The sequence below is a fragment of the Falco punctatus genome (genome assembly GCF_963210335.1).
Source record: "Falco punctatus genome assembly, chromosome: Z".
Classification (NCBI taxonomy): domain Eukaryota; kingdom Metazoa; phylum Chordata; class Aves; order Falconiformes; family Falconidae; genus Falco; species Falco punctatus.
The window spans coordinates 13,255,985-13,279,094 of NC_137586.1; the positions used below are offsets into that span (position 1 = coordinate 13,255,985).

The window sequence follows — 23,110 nt, forward strand, 5'->3', positions numbered from 1 at the left end:
ATGCAGTGAGAAAAGGCAGAAACTTAAATTTGTATCAATGTTTGTGCCTTTCATCAGAAATGCTAGTAGGAGGAAATTGTAAAATCGATGCAATGAATTCTAAACAAATGATGCTTTCCTTGTCCTGACAAGCCTGTAGCTTCTGTTGACCTTGTTACTCTGGCTTATTGATCATCCCTGAGATGTACAGGCATGCATGTACCTTAGTACTGCGTGAAGTTTGTGCTCAGTCTCCCTGTGGCAGTTTCAAAATATACATGTGGAAATGTGTGCCTTTTTTTTTTTTTAATTGAGTGGTTATAAATTTCCCTTTCTCCTATCTGTGTTCATAGAGTGACTATAGAGTGCATGCTTTGAAAAAAATTAATCTTTTTAGATTTTTGAAGACTGCTTGTGGCTGACCCAGCTGTATGGAATACAGGTACAGATAATACAGCTAAGTCTAGCTGATTGTGAAACAGGTTGCCATGATAACATGCTCCATCCTCCCACTTAAACAGTTAAGGAAACTGGAATGCTTTAACCATGCAAATCAGATAAATTGTACTCTTTGAATGGATTCTTTGCCTTTTTTTTCAGCTGTTGGTACAAGAAATGCCCTTTTGTGCTGTCTTCAGAAACAGAACAAAAGTATTCTTGAATACTGTGCATCATCGTATATGGGCTGAGCTCCTTTTTCATAGCTCTCTCCAGTTCTCATGTGACTGTTTATTTCGGGGCTCCACTGTATTTCCCAACTACAAATGATTTCAGGCTCAGATTAGAGGGAGTGATTTCAAGATGAGTCTGCTGTTCTATTATTTTAAAAATAAACATGAATATTTGTTCCACGCATTTTCCTAAATGCCAACTCTCTCCGTCCCTGAGATTGTATTAAACCAGTGAAATAATTGGTATATTTTCTACATTGGTTGGGGAGAAAACCTACTTAGATGAATATTTTCAGTATGATACGTACTTGTTATCTGTATAATCCATAACAAAAGCAAATAAACAAAACATCGCCATTGTGAGTAGTAGGATCCTATTGAACTATGATGTTAAAACACCCATGTATACTAGGATCTGGACATAATTATTTTCTCTTTTATGTTGAAATTCTAGCTATGCTGGGAGTGTAGTTTAAGTACTAACTACTTTATTGTTTGTTTTGTGTCATGTTTTGTTGAAGTGTGTAGAAATTGACTGACTGTATCCAACAGAGAGATGCATTTTGGTAAAATGCATCTTGTGAGTTCTGCCAGAGCTGCCTGGGAGTGGTCTCCAAGGTAACCAGGCTTTTCCCAGCATAACTCAATAGCTCTGTCAAAAATAAGTGCTGGTTGTGGCTGCCTTAGTGCAGAAGCTAGAAACTAATCATTTTTTATTGGACACAAGTAATTAGTGCTCTCCTTATGGACCAGTGTTTTATGTAGAGATCATTCATGTGAGACAGGCTGTGTCACCTCTCTGAAAGGGTTCAGAGTTCAGTCCCAAGCTCCCAGAGGTGGAAGAGACCACATGTTGAATGAAGCATGTTCCAGCTTCTGGGGTTGAGAGTAAATCTTTCTGTGCTTGTCTCCCTAGTGATTTCTCCTTCAGCCAACTTAAAACCAGTATTGGCTTCCCCTGGTGGGAGGTGCATAAGCAGACAGTGAAAGATATAATGAAACTTGAAGGACTTACATGCTTTTTTTTTTTTTGGTCAGACTAAATAAATCCTTCTTAAACATAATAATTTTTTATGGCTTAAAATAATTAAAATCTTGCACTAAAACACCTTACTTTTCTAGGTCTACTGAAATGCATGGATTTTTTAAAATTGCCTTTTTATTGTGTTGCAGTCTCATGCAAACCACATACGGATCATAAACATTGAAGTATGTTGTTTTGGACTTTACAATGAAATTCTGTCGTTTCGGTTTGCCTAATATGATGTCTCTTAAAATAGCAGTGGCATGACTGGTTATAGTGTTTGCAGTAACTCGGAGCACGTATAGTGTGTCAGGATGTATGGAGTGTGTTGATAAAGCTCAGTGAGACTGGCTGTCATCCACTTTCCACTTCAGTTTTCCTGTTTAACATTAAATGTTTGGAAAACTTCTTGCATAGGCATAGAAATAAAAGTGACGCATTCTGAAGTTAAACAAAACTAAGGAAGTGGCTAGCTCCTCGTGAAGCTTAATATTAATCTAAAACTTCTAATTTATTTTCAAATAGTGTAATATTCTTAAAGTGTTTTACATTTGCCAAAATGTTTGTTGCTTTCATTAAACAACACCCCAAAACCAAAACAACAAACCAAATGCAAAAACCCCACACCAAAACAGAACCCCAAAACAAAACTGAATTGGAATAGCTGAATTCTCTGTCCCCACATTTATACCTGATGTTCTTTGCTTGAATTTCCAGTGCAAAAAGCTAGTGTGTAAAAGCCTCCCAACTCTCTGACACACCATGGAGGCTGCAGGTCACCTTCCTGCAGTTGTGAAGCCTTGGCCCAGTGTTTGATGTCTTGTGCCATCGATGGCATTTGTGCTAAAAGAAAGTGACACTGGAGATGCTGAGCCTGTAGTGAGCATAACAGCCCAGTTTAATAAAGGGGAGCACAGTGAAACCAGTTCATTGGCTGGGCAGGCATTCAGCAAGAAGCCTGAGGCAACGGTTGTGTCAGGGACTGGGTACAAAGCCTTGGACAGCTGCAGCACAGAGGTTTAATTTATAGTGACATCGCAGAGCGTGTGCCAAAACTTTCCTCACTCCTAGGGAAACACTTTCTAGTGCATAATCGTTCAGCCTTGTAGAGTTCTTTGGAGATGCTGAGGAGTACTTTGGTTTTTTGTTTTTTTTTTTTCTCAAGCAGACAGTGGTGTTCTGTGGTGAGATTGTGGAGGACTTACCTGTTCATGCTTCAGTATAATTTCTGTAGTCACTGCAGTAATATTACTCCCATATTTTGCTAATTGCAGTATCTTCACTGTAACCTTTTCTGGAAAAGTAAAGTGAAATCAGCCTCCTGTTCTTAGCTTAGTCAGTCTCTTCCCATTCAAGCAGCATACTAGGCCAAAAATCTTTAAAACTTGATCCCTCAGAAGTAAGTGCAGGGCTGTTGTGAAATACGATGTGATGTTTTCCAAATAGAAGTCCTTGATTTTTTGCTATTTTTTTTTAGTGCAGTGCAAGTTTTTTGAAGAATAAAACAAAACTAATATGTGGTAGCTGATACTTCACCAGTTTTAAAAAAATATAATTTTTTTTGCTAGCATGCAAGCCAGGTTCTTGAGAGCTTTCTTTTCAAATCCATACTTAGGTACATAAACAAGATATTTAACTTTCAAAATGGCCGATTCAACAAAGAGTTCACTATTTCTATAGTGGGATATACATGATATAAAATATACTTAATGCAGGACATGATAGTCCACTGAAGTTGTATCCTTCAACAGTAAAGATGTGTCCTCAGCCTCTGTCAGAACGATGGTTTTGTCTGTCCTTAGGTTTTGTTCAAACCCTCAATTAGTGTGGCTGTAGCCTGTTGCTGGTTTAGACTTAAACCTTTAATTTATCATTAAAAGGTTTTGCCAGAAGATTATAGGAAGTGGTGGCTGGGGTACAAGAATACCGTACAATCAAAAGTATTCTAGCTTTCTGCCTGAGTGGTTAAGGCAGCATAGCCAAATCTGGTGGCTTTGAACCATTTTTGTTCAGCAGTCATGTAAAAAATGTTGGGCTGGTGATACGGAGCTGGCCTGTTGAGTCCAAGACTACTCTCTTGCTTTTCTTAATTGCCTTTGGATACTTGAGAAGGAGCTAAAAGATTACTAGGGATCTATAGCATACAGGTTGCTTGAGCACAAGGACTCCTTTCTTAGGAATATGCTTGTTGGTGAGGTGAAACACAGATGTGGGGTAGCAACGCTGGTTTTTTTCTTTCTACTTTATGTCTTCCTACTGAAGAATAGCAGTGTCATCATGTGTGGTTAGCAGCTAAGACAGCGTTTCTAGCGTGACCTGGTGCCTGTCAGGCTTTATGTACACCACTATGTCAATGATTTCTGTTCTGCAGAGCAGGAGAGGGAATAGGAGCTGTGGTATAAAAAGCAACAGGGCTGAACAAATTTCTGTTAAGAACAGAGCAGTCAGATTGACAGTCCCTAGTCTTTTGATTCCGGTAGTGCCTTTCAGTGCATATCTAGGGAAGAGCAACCACTGAGCAAGTGTGTATGACAATTCTCCATAATACTTTTCATACCTGATGACTGTTTTCAGCTCATGCAGTTTCCTGACCATGGAAATTGATTCCTTGTGGTTTGAATGAATCTCTCTTCCAAATCTCTATTGAAACTTTCTACCTAATATGTTATCTGTCCTTCCTTGAACCCACATAAACTTCTTGTGTCCACAACATCCTCTTCAAGGAATTCTACAAGTCTACTATTGACTTCCTTTTGTTTGGTTTTGGCTTGGTTCCGCTTTCATGTGATGGTCCCTTACTGTGCTGGATAAAGCACTGAATGGCTCATCACTGTCCATCTGCCCCATATTATTATTGTTTTCTGTCAATTTTGTATCCCTCTTAACTTTCCTGTTTAACTTTCCTGTTTTGAGGCTGAAGCACCCTAGCCTATTCATTCTTCATGTGGATGCTGGTTTGGATCATCTTTGTGCTTCTGAAACTTTTCCAGCTCTAATGCCATTTTAGAGAAAGAGACCAATATTGCACATTGGTGAACAGCTTGAATGTATAGTGTGTGTAGTTATTCTGTTTTCTTCTTTATGCTTTAACTGATGATTGGTAACACTTTGATTTCATATGGATTGGACTGGGAGTTGGGAAACACTGATGCTTTTTCCCAGCTCACTTATGTAGTCACTTGGCTTGTTGGTTTCTGCTGCTTCTCTAAATTTTTACATTGATGTGGTTAAGTGTGCTTGCTCTTATGGAAAAGAATACTCGGTGTGTGCTCTTTTAGTGGCTGTTGGGGCCCTGTCTTTATTGAGGAGTGAGGTATTATTACATAGGGAGTTGTAACATGGTGGTTTTAGAAAGGCTTTGGAGCAGTTATATCTCAGTCCCTTCCCAGTAATCTTACCTTGCTAGTTTTATCACTATAAGAAATGAAACTCTTGCTGCTTGTCATTTTTCCTTTTCTTGCTGGAATCAATCTGTTTTTCTGGTAGCCTGACTTCAGTTGTGGGTGGCTTTAAACTACCTAAAATAAAAAGTAGAGGTATTTTATAGAACTGTTAGACCTTACGTGTTTAGTTAAGGTATCTGTGCATACCTTCTTAAATGGCACCCTGAACTTAATGAGGACCAAAATGATAACAATGTACTGAACCGTTACCATTAATTCCAAGTGATTGTGTGAAATATTTGAATAACTGAGGAATTCATGACTCCTGTTGTGCATATTTGGGTAATTAATGAATTGAAGAGTATTTTACCTGTTACAGCTGATGGCTCCAATTTCCGTGTCAGCAGTTTTTTTCATTCAACATTTACATAATGTAGAAAATAGCATTCTTTGCCACTTACCATATGCATATTCTTAGCTGATGTGTACTCTTCTCTCTTCCCTAAATACTTTTTAAAGGAAGCTTCTTTTGATTTGCAAACAGTCCTTTCAACTTTTTTTCCTAGCATTTTTATGTTAATTAACTGTGAAGTAGTAATAACCACAGATGGATTTCAAAGTTTATAAAGACAGACTTTTTTAAAGCTGCATTGCTGGAGAAAGGTGTAACAATTAAGTAGTTCATTATACCTATTTAGCTGAGCAGTGTTTGTAACAATAATGTTTGATGCATTAATGTAGATTTTAGGAGCAATACCCATTTCTTTTCCAAGAGAAAGCATAAGAATATTTATCTTGGGGACTTATAAAAACCCTACTTATTTGAGTCATACCTTTTTAAAATAGCTAGCCAGATGGATCCAGGGAATGCTTGTGTATGTCACACATGTCTAATGCCTTTCTTTCTCCTGGGACCAAACTACATTACATCATATTTTGTGATTACAAGACAGAATTTCAGTGGAACTTGGCCATATGGTTGAGTCATCTGTTCTCTTCAGTTTTGGAAGGATTATACTAACGTCTTCAAAAGACTGTTAAATTTATTGGCTTTTTTAACCCATAAAATTTGGAAACCTGCTGTCTCTGGCAATGAAAACTACCCCATTTTCAGCTTATTATTTATATAATCCTGTGCAGTTAGTTATTAACTGAACCTGTTAAAGGTGCTGTTACAGGATGCAAAAAAGAGGCTTGTATGGTATTTTGGGTTTCCCATCTCATGAGATGGAAGGGAACCCCAAAGTTATGTGATGTGGATTCCTAAAAGAAATGAGAAAACCCCAGCAAACACACATTCTTTGCATTTTGTTCATGACTCGCAAAGCTTTTGGGTGTTATCTCTTCCCTGAAGACTTGAAACCTGTTACAAATCCTTGTTCTCCCTCTCTCACTCCACACTTTCATATAAATTATTGAAAAGCATGTTTTGAAAATGTTGAGATTTACCTCCCTGCTGACTGGCCATTTGCTCCTGGGAACAGTCTGAATTCAGCAGTTATTCATTCATAGTTGTTTCATTAGATATACTTCACAGAATCCAGCATAGCCTTGTTGTACAGTCTCAATCTTCAAAACGTATGTCAGGTAGTGATGGGGAGTCTGACTATTTGTCAGGTCACTCTATTTCTAAATTTCAAAGGGCTAGGGTGGCTTTAGGGAAACGTTTTGTAAGATTTGTATCATTACTAGGCATTTCTTATGTCGGCCCCTCCACAGACCCTGATGAAGAAGCTGTGGCTGTAACAGGGATGTTTTTGATGACAGGAAGGGGGCCGGTAGCACAGCAAGCCCACTTACTTAACATGGGATTGTGTGCTTTGTGTCCAGAGAGACTCCGGGCATTGTACTGCCCTTCAGGATTTTATGCTTTCTGCGTCTTTTTATTGCTGATTTTTAATTTTCAGTGGCTTTTTACTGGGAAGGTGAAAATCTCAAGGTTGTTTAGCTTCTGAGCTCTCCTATTATAGAAATGTGTATGGATCTTGTGAATAAATTGGAATATAAGCTAGACAACTCAAAGTAGGGTTTCTTGATGTGGCAGCAACAGTGTTGCTCACAGAGGGGGATCAAGACTATAACAGACAAACCATCAGCAGCTCTTACCTCTGGTAAGAGAAGAGTAACTCGATGGCTGTGGCATGAAATATAATCCAGCCTAGAAGTAATTAATAGGAGCCAATCAAATCTTTAATTAAAAAAGAAAAAGGGTGTCTGTTTGTGACTCTTGTCATCTTGTGTGCATAATGCTAGCATGTTTGGTGAGGTGCAGGGTATCCAGATTAGCAAGAGTACTGTAGCGATAGCACTTAGCACTCTGGTAAATCACATATGGATAAGAATAGTCAGATGAGAATGGGAGGGTTATTTACTAGTCCATTAATACTGAGCTGGGGTGGTTGCACCAGGCAGCAGATAGCTCAGTCACTGTTTAAACAGGCAAGAGTTAAACCCCAGCTTGAGGCAGTGGAACCAGCTTCCTGGAGGATGCTATGCCTTGCTTTGGCCATGGGCAGGTGAAAGGTGAAGCCATCCATGCCTGCTGAACAGAAAATCTGTGTAAGGGCTGTGCATGTTATTACTCATCCCTGTAGAGAAACAGAGCTCCTTCTGCAGGTGAGGCCTAAGGGAAGGAGCCAGGCTGAGTGCCTGCTTGCTCTTTCTGTCCTTTTACTTAAGGCCTGCCATGTGTGGGCAGTCAATGTTCCGCATACAGAGAGTCTGGTGCATAAAAGACTTGTCTGATTCTCAGTGCATGTGATGTGAAGGATAAACAATGTGGGAAGATATGGTGGTGTGAAATCTCACGTGCTCTTCTCTGGCTGCTGAAGTGTATTTTATCTTTATGCACAACAATTGCTTACTTTTATGCACAACAATCTCTTAAATCTAACTGGGAGTGTTTCTTAGGTGTAACCTTCCTATGACTCTTGGATTATCCTTCTTGCACCCATGGAAATAAATGCAGATAAGCTTAGATCGCTGCTTTTGTATTTGATTTTGGAGACTGACAAATATTAGATCTAAAGATCAACCCGTGACACAAACATCTAGCAGTGGCCTCGTGAAGATCAGACAGTGAATCTTCTTTGCCTTCTTTTGTGGTTGTGAAGTACTTTTGGAGATTGGGTTGAGCCCTTAAAGTCTCCAAACAAAATAACTTCTTGGAATAGGGTTTTGTCTCAATGTATGCACTGTTTTGTTTGGCTTTGTTGTGGGTTTCAGAATAGAAGGCTATAACCCCGTAACAGTGGATATATCTTTTACAAGAATGACAAATTCAACTATAAATAGATTGTTTTTCTACTCTGAGTAGTTTTGAGATTTTAATACATAATTTGTTACAAATTTTGAAATTGTATTGCTTCCTACAATGGCATAAAATGGTGTATATATATAAAAATTATTTTAGAAACAAGCATCTAAGATGTATCCTGGTGCTTATAGAGAATATTAAGATGGTGGAGCTTTGTCAAGATATCTACTTTAGTCTTGCTAGTAGAGGAAAAAAGAAAAAGGAAACAGCTTTCATTGTGAGCTGTTATGTCATGTAAACATCTGTAACACAAAAATAAGGTGCCATGATGGCTTGTTACCTTATGAATACATCTCACAGCAGTGGTAATTCTGATCAATTAATGCAGTTCTGGACTGTGTGCAATTCTGCTTGGTGCTGAGGTGGGTTTTGTTTGTCTGCAGGGTTCATAATTAGCTTTTGTTCCCTTTTGCAGAATAATGGGGATGAAAAAAGGGCAGCAGCTCTAAACTTCATGAAAACCATCTTACTATGCAGAAGTGGCAAGATGAGCAGTGTTTGGAGAAGTTTTGCTGTAGACATGAGCAAAGATGGAGCCATGGGTCTAAAGCACCAGTCCTAGTGATTGAAGTACTGGTGTATTTGAGTGGGTTCCAGCACGGTGGATGTCCATTTGCTCATCTGGAAACAAAAAGATCCATCAAGTACCTGTGTTCTCAGACTAACTAGTCAACAGAAATTAACATCTGGGTAGATGTAGTCAGCTCAAATACTCATACACAATAGCTGAATAAACAAACTTTGCTTGCATAGTTGGCATTGTCCCTGTTTCTTACAGCCTGCTTACCATGGAAATACACTTACTAGATAAAAAGAAAGATTAGATTGTCCAGCAATTTCATTTTAATTCTTTTGATTTCACTTGTTCCCAACTGACCGTGAAGCAGATGTGCAGCAGAAATCCTGAAAACTTGGGAAATCTTACGTGCATTGCTATTTGACCTTGATAGATAGCTAAAATCTGTTGATTCAGTAGTTCTTCAGTCTTAAAACTAGAAAGTAGTCATTAGAAAGTAGCCTTTTCCATGTATCATATGCTGGTGATCAGTATCTTGTTTATATATATTTTTATTTTTAAGTGTAAAGAATACCTGAGGATCCTTAGTGTTCCATGGATAACCATTTGAGAAATGTTGGAGTATTTTAAGTTTGTGTTTTGATATCTCATGGATTTTTTTGAAGGAAAGAGCTGCCGTGTGTCCAGCAGTAAACAGTAGTCCATTAGGTGTGTTTTAGTTTTAGTAACATTTACTGAGTAATTTCAAGATGAGAGGAACAGTCATCTGAGTTCATAGTAGCTCAAATCTTTAGAACTATGAGAAAAGACAGACCAATGGGATATGGTCACTTCAAGCAGGATTGATTTAGCTTTTTTATCTTTAAAAACTCTCTTGTGTTTTGTTCTTGTGTTAAGACAAACATTGTTTCATTTATACAAATATACAAAATTAATTGTTGGGGGGGGGGTTCTCTGTATTAGTGAGAATGATTGGTTGCATATGGTGTGGTTACTGCTACATCCTTTGCTATCTGAAAGTAAAGATTAATCTCCAGTTGCTGTATTGGTGATGTGTGAGGTGATAAACAATGGGCAGTAGCTGGACTTACTGCCAATGCTCTGGCTGTACATTACTAATGATTTAAATGTAGTTTTTCTTATTTTGTCGTAGTGCCTTGCATTTTGTGACCTTTTGCTCATCACTTTTCCTTTGTTTCTGCCAGAATGAAATTGGTTATGTGAAAACGTCAGTAGTTGCTTATAGGAAAATAGAAGCCCTGAGGTACTTAGATGTGATGTTAATAGGAACTCTTGCTATTCCTCAAATGCAAAGATTGATTTCTTTTATCTTGTTAAAAGACTTAAAAGTAGTATCTGTAGGAAAAATACATTGTCGCCTTTACTAGGAAGTAAAATGAGCAGCACATGTGAGCTCTGTGCCTCCCAACCCACACAGAAAAAACCAAAACAACAAACCGAACAACTCCCCAAAAAACCTACCAAAAAACCCCCAAAATAAACAAGAAACAAGTATCTCTGCAAAACAGCAAAGTCGTAAGTGTGTTTCTTTCCATTTCCTTTTCCCTCTTAATTGTTCTTGGAGCACAGTTCACAGCCTGCTGCAAATTCCAGTTGTTATTTAAGCAAAGACCACCCTAACTATTTTTTACAACCCTCACCACCCCCAGCTTGGAGTCTCAGATGACCATTTCAGTCAGGTCATCTTTTCCCTTCTCTGTTGGTGAAAGACTCTTTCATTTCACAGCTTGTAGTCCCCTTTTGCTAGGAAATTTTCTGGGCAGCCTCCCTGGCTGATAGAAGCACCCTGCTGAGTGACTTGCTGTTCAGTTGCATTATTCTGGGGTTCAGCATGAAAAAATGGTTTGCTTGGATAATAATCACTTCTTTATCTACAGAAGCTACCCAGTGAATGGGTAATTATCAAGGTTTACTGACAATCTACCATTAGTCTTTTGTTATCGTTCCTTGTTCATTCACTTCAACTGCTTCCTGTCTTCCCCATGGTGCTTTTTTTTCTGTGGTTCAAATGGAATTCATGATCTGACACAAATACAGTCTCCAGTGTCAAACAGACCTCACGCACTTTGTGTGGACAGTTACCCCAAGCCTGGCACAGTAGCTCAAGAAGCAAGAGGGTGGCAACAGACTAACACTTCTTTTTGTAAAATGTTATTTGCATTGTTGCTGCTGTTTCCACCTTTAAAGAAATGCATGTGTAAGCTCTGTGAGCTGCAAACGTTTTGTCTTGTTATGTAAGCATAATTAATATTATTAGCAACCAGTCACCTAACATAGGGAACATGCGTGGCCAAGTGAAGCTGGAAAAGGTTATTTCTGTTGCAGCAGTTAGTGACATTTAGATAATATCACTATTAATTACTTTCAAGCCCATTGTCATGCTCTGTGTTTTTGACAGCTTAATTAGAGGTCAAGACTTCTGTGGTAAAGTTAATGAACATAGCATCTTTTGGTATGGCCTTAAGGGTGCTGCCTCCGTGGAGTGTGGTGCAATAGAGGTCAGCTTGCATTGCCACTGGTGCTATAGACACACTACAGGCAGACTTCAAGAAGTATAGGAAAGAGTTGGAGCTACAGCAGTTGAAAGGGGCCTGGAAGGCAGCATCTGCTGGCATCTGCTGAGCTCTGGAAGTCCTAGGAGCTGCTGCCACAGACTAGGGTAAACTTTCTGATAAACCCAACAACATCCTGCCCCTCTGCAAGGAAGATTTCCATTCCCACCACGCAAGTTTGCTACTGGGAAATACAGTCTCTAAATCAGGGGTGGAGGGCAGGGAAAGGTGTAGGCTGCTTACTCACATACCAGTGACTCCTAGGTTATAATGTTTCAAGATAAGCCATTCTTTTGAGAAAAGCCATTGTCTGTTGTTTTGTTGTTTTAACTTTGCGGGATGTTTTGTCTAGTGAATGCTCTCCCTACAATAGGATTGTTCTACTTTTTAAGACGCTCTTGGGAAGTCCAGCACATGTGGACTTTTGTGGATGACCTTGTGATGTTCAGTGTCTTTGCCATGTGATTGTTCGTGACGCCAGTCTTCAAGTATTCCTTTCCTTTTCAGACAGTGAGTTGCTGAGTTTGAAATTATCAGGAATTTCAATTTGTTACTCAGCTTCCCTGCAGTTCTGATTTCAGTGGTGATAACATAACTCAGTCTCCAGTAGGTTTGCAACAATGCAAGGTCACTTAAATCATCTCCCGTAGGCTGCATGCCAAAGATAAAGGAACAAAGTTGTTGTCCTGTTAATATTTGCTCAGGTCTTTACACATGGAAAACACTGTGTACAAGTGCTAAGTAGAACTATCACCTCTAACATGTTATTTCTTGCATGACATTTACTGGTAATCTTGAAGGCAACTGAGCTTAAGATCCTGGTGTGTTGATGAAAAAGAATGGGTACGTTTTTGAAACATATTTTTCAATTCTTGAGCATCTCTTGTAGAAAGGAAGATGTTCACTTTGTGATGGAAAATGATGTGTAAAATAGGTAGTACAAGCTTTAACTATAAAAAATAAGCTTTGAGATGAAGGTTTCTCTTTGGACTCAAAACAGTGTGTCAGCTTGTCACTACACTGAGCAGTTTCAGCCCCAAGAGTATGGTAACTATACCTTGTTAATATCTTGCAACCATAGAACTGTCTCTTGGTTTTCAGAGGAAATAACCTGTGCGTAGAGGAAGCTTGGAGGAGACACAGTCAACTGTCAGTACAGTTACTGCCAGTAACTGCTGCCGAGTGTGTGTCTGTGGCTGATGGAGCTGCAGTTTTGAGAGTTCAGCCTATCTTGATGGTGATTATTGAAGGTGTTGTGAGCGCTCTGCATTTGGCTTGAGTATCATGCCCTTTTTAAACACCAATCATAACTGATGGTGTAAATTGAGTCAACCAGTTCTGTCCTGCCCTCAGCCTCACTTCGTTAACCTTGACCAGACAGTGCCCTGTGCAGGAGTGGTTTTCCATTCTAAGCATGGCTAGCTTTCCTGCCAGCTTCTTTCTCAGCTTCCTAAATACAGAAAACACGTAACTGTTGCCAGAGAGATGTTTCTGAGTGAGGCCATATAGCACAGCTTCTTATCTGAAAATTTAAAATTAAGATTAAGGAACATGCTTGAGATGAATGTTAAATTTCAATCAGAAATTTTAACCCAGCTCTGCAATGTGGTGTTTGGATTTTGGTTTACCATCATTTCAACTGTCATCGTGTTGTATTTGTGTTTTCTTGCTTCAGTATTGCAGGTGATTGTAGCGGTTAGGATTTATTAGGGATGGTGGATTATCTGATCTCCTGCCTAACTATGCTACTGTTAATAGGAAAAGAATGACTATTTTTAGGCATGACTAAAAATGCCTTCTTTTATCCAAAACCTTGCACTTCCTGTGCTTCGATCAATTTTATTCTGTCTCTTCATTCGATATGCCTGTTATTGCTACCTAAATTGAACAGTATGCAAATGTTTTTTAAAAACTGGGTATTAGGAAAAACTTATTCACTGAAAGGGTGGCAAAGCATTGGAACAGGCTGCCCAGGGAGGTGGTGGAATCGCCATCCCTGGACGCATTTAAAGAACGCATAGATGTGGTGCTTATGAGACATGGTTTAGTGGTAGACTTGGCAGTCCTGGGTTAATGGTTGGACTTGATGATCTTGAAGGTCTTTTCCAACCTAAATGATTCTATAATTTTCCTGAAGACCCTGCTACTACTCTGTGTCAACCTTCGGTTTGATGTGCCCTACATGGGTTTGCTCAGGATGTTACATGTCTAGGCGTCTCTGACATAAAAGGAAACATTCATTTATATTACTTGAAAGAGTGGTAGTAACAGGACTGAAACTTCCCAAGGGCTATTTGGTGGATGGTGCCATGCTACTTGGATGTAACTTGAAAGTTGAGACAGTGCATGTAGATAAAAGCTTGGGGGGGTGGGGGGGTGGGAAGTGCTGAGGAACATTGTGATAGAGGCAGCAGGATGTGGCATTGGGGGAGCTGAAGAAGGGGCCTTAGAGAAATGTTTGCGCAGCCTGGATAAGTGGATTGGGATGGTTTGTGGGGTTGTGGTGAAGGAAGCTTGATGCAGCAGGTTTATGAAGTTAAGATCTCCAGTTATGCTGGCCGTCTCAGTCCTTCCAATACTCTTGGCAGAAGAGAGCATCTTTCATGTGCATGCTTTCCAGGAGAAACAAATGCTGGTACTGTATGATAAATGCCAGTTCAAGGTATTTTTTACACTGAACAGTATTAACTGTAGCTGGGAGTGCTCATGGTTTGCATTATCCCACCAGAGGTTACCTCCCAAGTCTTTGGTGGATAGTTGATGATAAGTGTGACTTGTGGGGTAAAAACCAGGCTAATACTACAGGGGATTCAGAAATTATAAGTAATGCAATAATCGCTGCCTCTGTTCAGAGGTCTGCATTTTCTGATGTGCTTGGTGGCTGTGCTGTACTTGAATACATGAGGCACTGTGAGAGCCCTACTGACTTAAATGCCTCCTACTTGCTTGCCAAGTCCTGGGCACAGTGTCTTTGTGGGTGGTATTCTCGCTCCTTCTAGATTTTTTTTTTTTTTTTTCCTGAAGAAGATGGTTGGTAGGGCTACGGTTCCCTTTTGGAATGGATGTTTTTGAGAGGCCATTGCATGCCATTTGTTACATTAGCTGTACCTTTAACTTCTGGAATGCATTGTGCAATGCTGCTGTTTTGAACACAGGATTGACCTGTTTTTTTCTTACCCACTGTCAGAGGAATACTTGACCAGACATTGATGCCCGATAGTTGTTTCTTTTCTGTGTGGACAGATATATCCCTAATTTCATTTTGAAAATAAAATTAGGTCTATAAATAGATTTACATAACTTGCATTATAGTTAAATATGTATAATTTTGAGACAGCTTGAATATAAAATCGACATTTCAGCTACAGTAATGACATGTTTATTGATGCCCTAGAGTGGAGTTTGTATTGCTTTAATGCAAAGACCCATTACTTTTATATGGGCAATATAGAATGATGGCTTTTAAGCACCTTACGTAGAACACAGCAATTTTAGTTTATAAATGAGTATAACTGCTGCACAGTGATGAGGGGAAACTGTATCATTTTGTTTTCCAAGAGCAAAACAAAATTGCTGGTACAGTAGTCTTAAAGATGTTATAGCGTCAGTAAGGAAATTTGAAAACATGCAATTGGAAGAAGTAATGTAAGTAGATTAGGTATGTGGCAATCTCTATTCATTGCTTTAGTAACTCTCAGTCACAGCACTTAGAAGAAGACGCACTAATTAGATATAGAACTAAAATCAGGGGTCTAAAATTACTACCAAATACAGATCTAGTGTTCAGCCTCTACCACTTTCCACTAAGCAGGAAAAAGAATTACCAGCTTTGTCTGAAAAATAAGGAAATGTACACTGACAGGCTTTCCTTGACACTGAGATGAATCTGATAAAACTGAGTGTTTTCAGGGTCCGTGTGACAGACTGCATTCCTTAACAGTTTGTCCAAGTTCAGTTCTGTTTAGTTCTTAAATATGAGGGAATTTGTTTAGCTGTACAGTTAAGTAGGAAGAAAATTTTTAAGTGAGGCATTGTTAAATCTTTCTTTAAGTGTGTGTGGGTGAGTGGAGGGGTGTGGGGGGTTAAGGATATGGTTTATAATTACACTAAAGATTCATTACACTTTCTGTTCATGTAACAGACTAATACCATATGTCATAAAATGTTTTGCTTCTAACATAGACATGGCATCATTCTGCAACATCACATTCACTTTCAGAACACTCCAGGCCTCCCCATTCATTATCTCTCTGTCTTCTAGGTGCAGCTTCAACACTAGGTAAACACTGAGGAGTAATTTTGGACCGAGCTGTGTTAGTTTCTCTTGGGTGTGGGATGTTAATGGTAATGTAATAATAGACAGGGATATCCTTATCTCAGCAGCTTCTCAAAGGGGAAATTGACTCTTGATCTCGGTTCTTTCTTAACTTTGGGAGTTGGCATTAGTGTGCTTGCTTGCTTATACCAGAATACTGGATATTGGATTATATGTCAGTAATGTTTCAATTTAATGGCTGAATATTGAAGGAATATTCATGAAAATGCTTCTTGAAGACATAGTTGTTTTTGTACTACAAATCTGAATGCTCTGCTGAAACCTGTTCTGCCAAGCATTTTCAGCAGGCCTTGATGTTAACATTTTCTTGTGGCTTATTCTGCTTCATGTTTCAGAAGCAAACTGGTTATTTCAGGTCATAAGAAAATCTTAAATTAGGTGTTGCATTTCTTTTTCAAAGTATGCGTTAGTATTGGGTTAGGGGTGTGTGTGTGGTGTTTGTAGATTAGCATGTTACCTGCCCTCTCGTTTCTTTTCCAAGATTTAAAAAAACCAAAACACAAAAAAAACCAAAGTGCAGGAGTGAGGTACTACCCATGCTTTACAGTCATCTTGGTGATTTGTGGGTTAATGTAATTTATCAAATATCCTATATTTAAATATTTTACATGACTGAATAATAAAAAACAGAAAACAGGACAAACTCCAAAACAGACGGCATAATATGCTGTCAAACAAACAGTGTTAGCTGTAAAGGGTTTTATTTACAAGAAAGATACGATTTTTAATTAATAATTTTTTAAACTGCTTTTAATTATTAAATTAATTAAAAATATGTTTTTAATAATAGGCTGCCTTTAAAGCATGAAATTCCCTGAAAGAAGACCATGTAACGAGTTTCATTTCAGGTGGAGCCTGCTGCTTGGCTGGCCTCTTACTGTCATGGAGTCTAAATACTGCTAGGAAATTATTTTTATTTTTTTCTCTGATGTAGTTAATGCTATAGAGTCTACTGAGGTTTGTTCCAGTGCTATAAGAATAAAGAATATAACCTGCTTAATGTGCATTTACCCATCAGTCATACCACTGCCATAACAGACTACGATTGCTCTTTGTCTTCTGCATGCCATTTCCTTTGGCAGAGCTACCGTTCATACTCTTGGTTCCAGGTGGTGTTCCTTCAACTCCTGTCTGCTCTCCTGCTCAGACTGCAGTCTCCCTGATGTTTTTTTATTTGTTTTTTAAATAACTAGTAATCTGGAACACTTTCCTCCTGTTCTGGTTTTCAAGGTGTGCACAGACTGTGAAACTAGTTCCTATCTGCATGCACTTCATACACTTCTCCTCACAAGTCCAGACAGAGAAGTGTAGAATTTTTTGTTCAGCTGGGGGCAAAAAACATCTGTATAGAGCATCAGGACAAAGTGGGTTTTTTGATGTTGTTTGGGTTTTGTTCTTTTAAGTTGGGTATTTCTCAAGGAGCTTATTACTATGTATTTAGATATTCTGAAAGTTGTATAGAATTTGAACGCTAATGAAGGGAGTCATGCTGGAGATGAGCTGCCTGATGTAAAGAGAAAGCCATAGTCGGTTGAAGATAACTTTCCTGAGTGTAGCAGGGTGCTAACACTAATCCAAACGCAGCTTTTAATTGCACTAGATTGCTCTTACTGAAAACTGAACCCTGTTGTTAGTCCTTACTAGAAGACACGGATGCAACTTCCACACCTTTTCAAGATCTTGTTTTACTGTGATTGTATGGGATGCAGAGAGTTCACTGTCCTCTGTTTTCTTAGTATCTTGCTAGGTGCACCTTGGAGGACTGATAGAGGAAATTGGCCATGTCCTGACAATTCAGAGGAGAATGGAGAATCAACACATTAGGAAGTAATGTCCTTTCCATGATTCAGCTGATGAGAAGGAGCAACAAGATGTAGTGGATTAAGTTTGGAAATATTTAAATTAGGGATGTGCCATCTATGAGTCGTTGATTTGTTTGTTTTAAAGAAAAATGTAGGGGTTAAAAGCTCAGTAAAGCTAGTTACCACCCGCAAAAGGCAATCTTTTAACCTGTTACTCTCTACAAAGTGGAAGCTGGGAAAAGCCTGAAATATGGAAAGTTTTGGCTGGCCTCTGTTGTTAGGGTGGGGTGTAAATCAGCTAAGACACCTCATTGCTTATCTGCATGATGTATGTGACAAAGGTCCCATGGGGCCAGTGCAGCTCCAAAATAGAAACCAGGATGAGACAAAGGAAGGATAACTTTTATATACAGTAAGAACAAACAGATTTTTTTTTTACTGCACTACTTTACAGAGTTTCCATGTTAGACATCATGTTCAGTGATTGCTTATCCCCTGGCTTGAGCCATTAAGCCCTTGGGAACCTGTGCTGCACAGCTTGCAAATTACTTTTATGCAGCTTTCTGTGTACCATTTCTTTGGGATGGGCTTTTGTTTCAGCTTTCAATAGTGATAAATGTGTGCAGGATCATTGAGGAGAGCCTGCACACAGTGCTGATATTAATGTTATTTCTCCCTTCTTTTTCTTTTACTCCAGACCAATGAGTGGAATAAGAATGATGATCGGCTGCTGCAGGCAGTGGAGAATGGCGATCTTGAGAAAGTGGCTTCATTGCTGGGTAAAAAGGGAGCCAGTGCCACCAAACAAGATAGTGAGGGCAAAACTGCGTAAGTCCAACTTAAACTTGTGATTTAAGCACAAGGATAGGAAAAAACAGCCTTGAATGTGTATGCTACTTAACATGACTTAAAAGCCAGAGGGCATCCTGAAAATGAAGTTTTCTTTTTAATCTGAAGCACAATACATTCCAGAAAGCTCCATTAATGTAGTCCATATTTGTAATTCTACATTTAAAATGCAATTTCAGGATCACAAACCCATTGAGGTAACTTGAAGTTACCCTTGCTGGGTAGATTGGGGTACCCATTTTAGGACAGGGTGTTTTGAGACTCTGGGAATTTCATGACACTCTACAGATTGCACACTCCCAAAAACATGAATCTCTGGGGCTATTTTTCCCATAGACATCAGTTTAATGACATAGAAATTAAGATAAATCTTCTTTCTAATGGGTTAGTTTGAACTGAAACTATGGTAACTGAGTTTTAAAACCTTGCAGATGTTAGTGATTTGTGCAACTGTTCCTTGTTTTGATTGAAGTTTGGCAATGAAAGTTTTGTGTGAACGAGATTCCTTTTGCAGTCTCCAATATATTACATGTACAGCATTTTCTTCTATTCTTTCTCTTGTTCTCCTTTGAACATTCTGAATTGTGGAAGATAAAAGATTCCAGTAAGAAAATTACAGTGAAGAGACTGCTGTCCTTAAAATTTCTTTCTCATGGTATAGAGAGGTGATTCAATGGATAAATGAGAAATACGCATCTTGTGACAGAACCAAAGCCTTCATAAAAATCTGGATAGATGGGGAGAAAGGAAAACAGTTTGTAGTCTTGGAAGAGGCAGCACGAGACAGTTTATACCAAATAGTAATTTCTAATTAATTACTTCTGTGTTATGTTTATTGAGTCACACTCTGCTCCTTGCTTGGTCTGTTTCAGTTTCCGTCAGTCTGCTCTGTATCTGATCTGCATCTGAGAGAACTGAATGATAGCAGTGACTCATAATGACCTGCAACTTCTTACTGCAGAAGTCCAGGTCCTCTAATTACTTCAAGTGGGCTTTCTCCACACTTTAATATGTTTTTAATTTTAAAATTAAGTTGCATAGGCATGTTTTTCTTTCTCATAATCAAAGCATGACTTCCATTGAATCTTCTGAATTACAGCTATGTTTAACGTCATGTTTTTACAGTCATTATAACTTAAGAGCTAGATTCTTAAGCTGCACTGTATCCAGTGTAACACCTAGTTTGCAAGTTTCATATATCATTTGATACTATGGATTTTCCTAGGGAGCCAACCAAGACTGAAATTATGATCAGTGAGTACATACAAGCCTCTTAACATATGATTGTTGTAACTGTAGGGATCTGGTGCAACGATTTTCAGCTTTACAAGGATACATGACAAAATTCCCCTTCCCCCTGCCCCCCCTTATTTGCAACTACAAGTAACTCAGTGACCATGTATTTATATCAATGATGCTGTAACCAATAATGCAGACAGAAGTACTTCTTTTAATTGCTTGTGTTGCGGTTTAACCCCAGCCAGCAACTAAGAAGGACACAGCAGCTCACTCATACCCTGTGGTGGGATGGGGGAAAAGATTGGAAGAGTAACAGTGACAAAACTCATGGATTGAGATAAAGACAGTTTAATAGGTAAAGCAAAAGCCACACATGCAAACAAAGCAAAGCAAGGAATCCATTCACCATTTCCCATCGGCAGGCAGGTGTTCAGCCATCTCCAGGAAAGCAGGGCTCCATCATGCGTAATGGTTACTTGGGAAGACAAATACTAGAGGTTCAGAGTCCCCCCTTTGTTCTTTTTCCCCCAGCTTTATATGCTGAGCATGAGGTCATATGGTCTGGAATATCTTTGTGGTCAGTTGGGGTCAGCTGTCCCAGCTGTGTCCTCTCCAAGCTTCTTGTGTGCCCCCAGACTGCTCGCTGGTAGAGTGATATGAGAGGCAGAAAAAGCCTTGACTCTGTGTAAGCACTGCTTAGCAGGAACTAAAACATCCCTGTGTTGCCAACACTGTTGTCAGCACAAATCCTGAACACAGCCCCATACCAGCTACTATGAAGAAAATTAGCTCTACCCTAGCCAAAACCAGCACAGCTTGGAACAAATGTTTCAATGCTATGGAGATCTCTGCTTCTGCTTGTTCCATATGCTCACTTAATTATTGTTTACTTTTTTTTAGTTATTGCTGTGTACTGGTTTAAAAGAAAGCTTGAGAGAGAATGATGAAAACTACTATTGCTGTAGTACAGAATACAGTGTATCAACTCTCATTCTTTTTTCAGTGCTTTGGGATACTTAGCAAAGGTGCTCAGGTTATTGTATCTGTCTCAGTTTTGAAAGATAGAGACTGACAGGTGGAAACAATGACACTGATCTGGAGAGGCATAGCTACCAAAGACTTAGCATGACTCAGATAAGTTCTCCAGTATGGCTTATTAATGATGGGCAGTGTCTTGTTTGTGTTTTTCCCACTTTGGAGTCTTCTTTTTTTTTAATGTGTGCGAAATGAAGTACAACCACCACTTCTATATAAGTAGACATTTTTCTTGTGTGCTTGCAGTGTGATGCCAGGACTTCATTCCTGCACAGTGATTCTGGGTGCCTAACATAACTGTTCTGACCAATCTCAGAAGCTGTGCTTAGAGGCATAGACCATGCTGCAGCCCAGCCCTGAGGTCTGTTAGTGTCCCACAGAAGCGTGGTGCTAGTTTGTCAGCTACCTCATCTGAGACTCTAGTGCTGGGAAATTGCAATCCAGAGAGGTCTTTTGGGGACAGCTGGCCACGATGGTGCTCAGATTTCATTGGTTACGTTTTAGAAAGTGGTCTGCAGTGTTATGTAGGAAGGGAGCTCTTTAGATGAGTGGTCTATTGATCCCTGGGAGTATTTATTGATGTATTTGTTTGCTAATTTGGCTGAAGGTGACTAACCAGAAGAACGTGGTGGATTCAATTATATAACAATGTGCATAATGTGATTAAAGACTTTGGAATGTGCTTGAAAGCAAAAAAAGAGAAACAATTACATGTTGCAATACAGGTTTGTTAGGTCTGTCATTGTCTGTTCCCTTAAGGTGTGATATGTTTTTTTTTCAGATCTTTTCCTTTTCATTCTTTTTGTTAATAACCCTACAAACAAAATTACTGATACTGCCCAGATCTTTATTTGAAGTATAGTAATAGTACATTATTTTAAACAGAAGGTGGAAAGGACTCAGATTTTTCATGCTTAGAAGGGATGCCTCTAAGTTTTTGCTTTATAATGAAATAGCTTCTTAATATAAAATGCTTGAACTGAGAGAAACAGAGACCAGAACCCAGCGTTTTCTCTACTGGTCTTGTTGAGTACTGTATGCATCATTCTCCTGAGTCCTGCTACAATGCGCTTCAGCTCTGGTTCAGTTTTGGACGTAACCATCTATGTTTCACCTGTGTCCTACTTTGCTTCATCCTATCAGTTCTTTTCTTTGTAGCTTGCTGACATGCAGTAAAATAGAGATGCTTAAATTAATGAGGTCTAGGTACCAGTAAATTTCTTACGGGTAATATTTACAGATTTTTACCAGGAGCTTCAACTCTCTAGCAGTACTTCTGTAAAAAAGTTAATAAAAAATATTGCCAGAGTAATGAAATGAGTTTTTTAAGACTTGCCTGACTTTCCACACTACCGCCCTACCTCTGACTTAGTCCTTTCTATAAACAATCAATTTTAAGGCCATGGAGCAAATCCACCTCTGGCATAAGTTGACACAACCCCATTGTTGTCCCCACTTACACAGCACAGACTATTGCCAAGCACACTTGTAACAGAACCTATCTGGAAATCTGACTCTGCCATTGTAGTCTTATTCTGCCAGATAGGGGTTTTTTTGTTTTGTTTTAATTTGGGTTTTTTTCCCCAGGTTCCTTAAACAACAAAACAGTGCTTTCCAGTTTGGAATTTGGTCATTTAGATCTTACTTAAACTAACAAAAAAGGGGTTTTCAAAGAAAGCCTTTTCAGGAGAGGATAGGATCCTTTCATGTACTGCACTTTCCACAAGAGCAAGTGGGCTGTTATTTAAAGAAGCAGCTGCTATTATTGAAGTTGGGGGCACAGGGAAAGAATTTTTGAAAGGATTCAGTGTATAAATGGCAGCACTTCCTTGTCCTAAAGTTATTTTGTCTGTGTGCCAGTCCATCACTGCCATGTTTGCATGTTTCTGCAAGGTACTGAACTAGAATTAAATGCTTATGGCTATTAAATGAAACAATAGGTGTCTGTAATTTTTTTAACTACAATTGAATCAGCTGTTCAATAAAGTGAGTCTGACAATGGTACAAAAAAGCTTTAGAAATCTCCACAAATTTACTCTTTAAGGACTCTTACAAAACTATTGTCAATAGCAGTTAGTAGAAATGTTAGTAGAAATTTTTGTTTGAACCAGAATGTTCATGCTTTGGCTGCTGAATGAAAAATAAATTTTTGGAGCATATTCCAACCCCAAATCCTTTATATTTATCATGTACATAGTATTCATTTTTCTTTTCTTTCTTTTGGATCCTATTGTATAAGGAGGTGGGGTAGGTGGCATGAAGGACATCACTGTTCAAAAAGTAAATCAGGTTTTAATTACCTTTGAGAGAGTCTTTCCTTGTGTGTAATAATATTTATCTTAAAGGAAGCTGTTGGAAGAATACAGACTTACTGCAGTTGTTAATA

At 38.9% G+C, this 23,110-nt stretch overlaps 1 protein-coding gene across 10 annotated transcripts in view; it reads left to right on the forward strand.

Moving 5' to 3' along the window:
* RAI14 (retinoic acid induced 14) overlaps positions 1 to 23,110 on the forward strand; it is an 87,337-nt gene that overhangs the window by 33,170 nt on the left and 31,057 nt on the right. For 5 of the 10 annotated variants that reach the window (XM_080372126.1, XM_080372122.1, XM_080372123.1 and 2 more), the window contains one exon: positions 18,299 to 18,429. In XM_080372126.1, coding sequence (XP_080228252.1) covers positions 18,299 to 18,429 — 131 coding nt within the window. Of the gene's footprint in view, positions 1 to 4,563; positions 4,729 to 13,882; positions 14,126 to 18,298; positions 18,430 to 23,110 lie in introns of those variants that run through there. The other 5 variants (XM_080372118.1, XM_080372119.1, XM_080372117.1 and 2 more) reach the window with 5 other exon arrangements.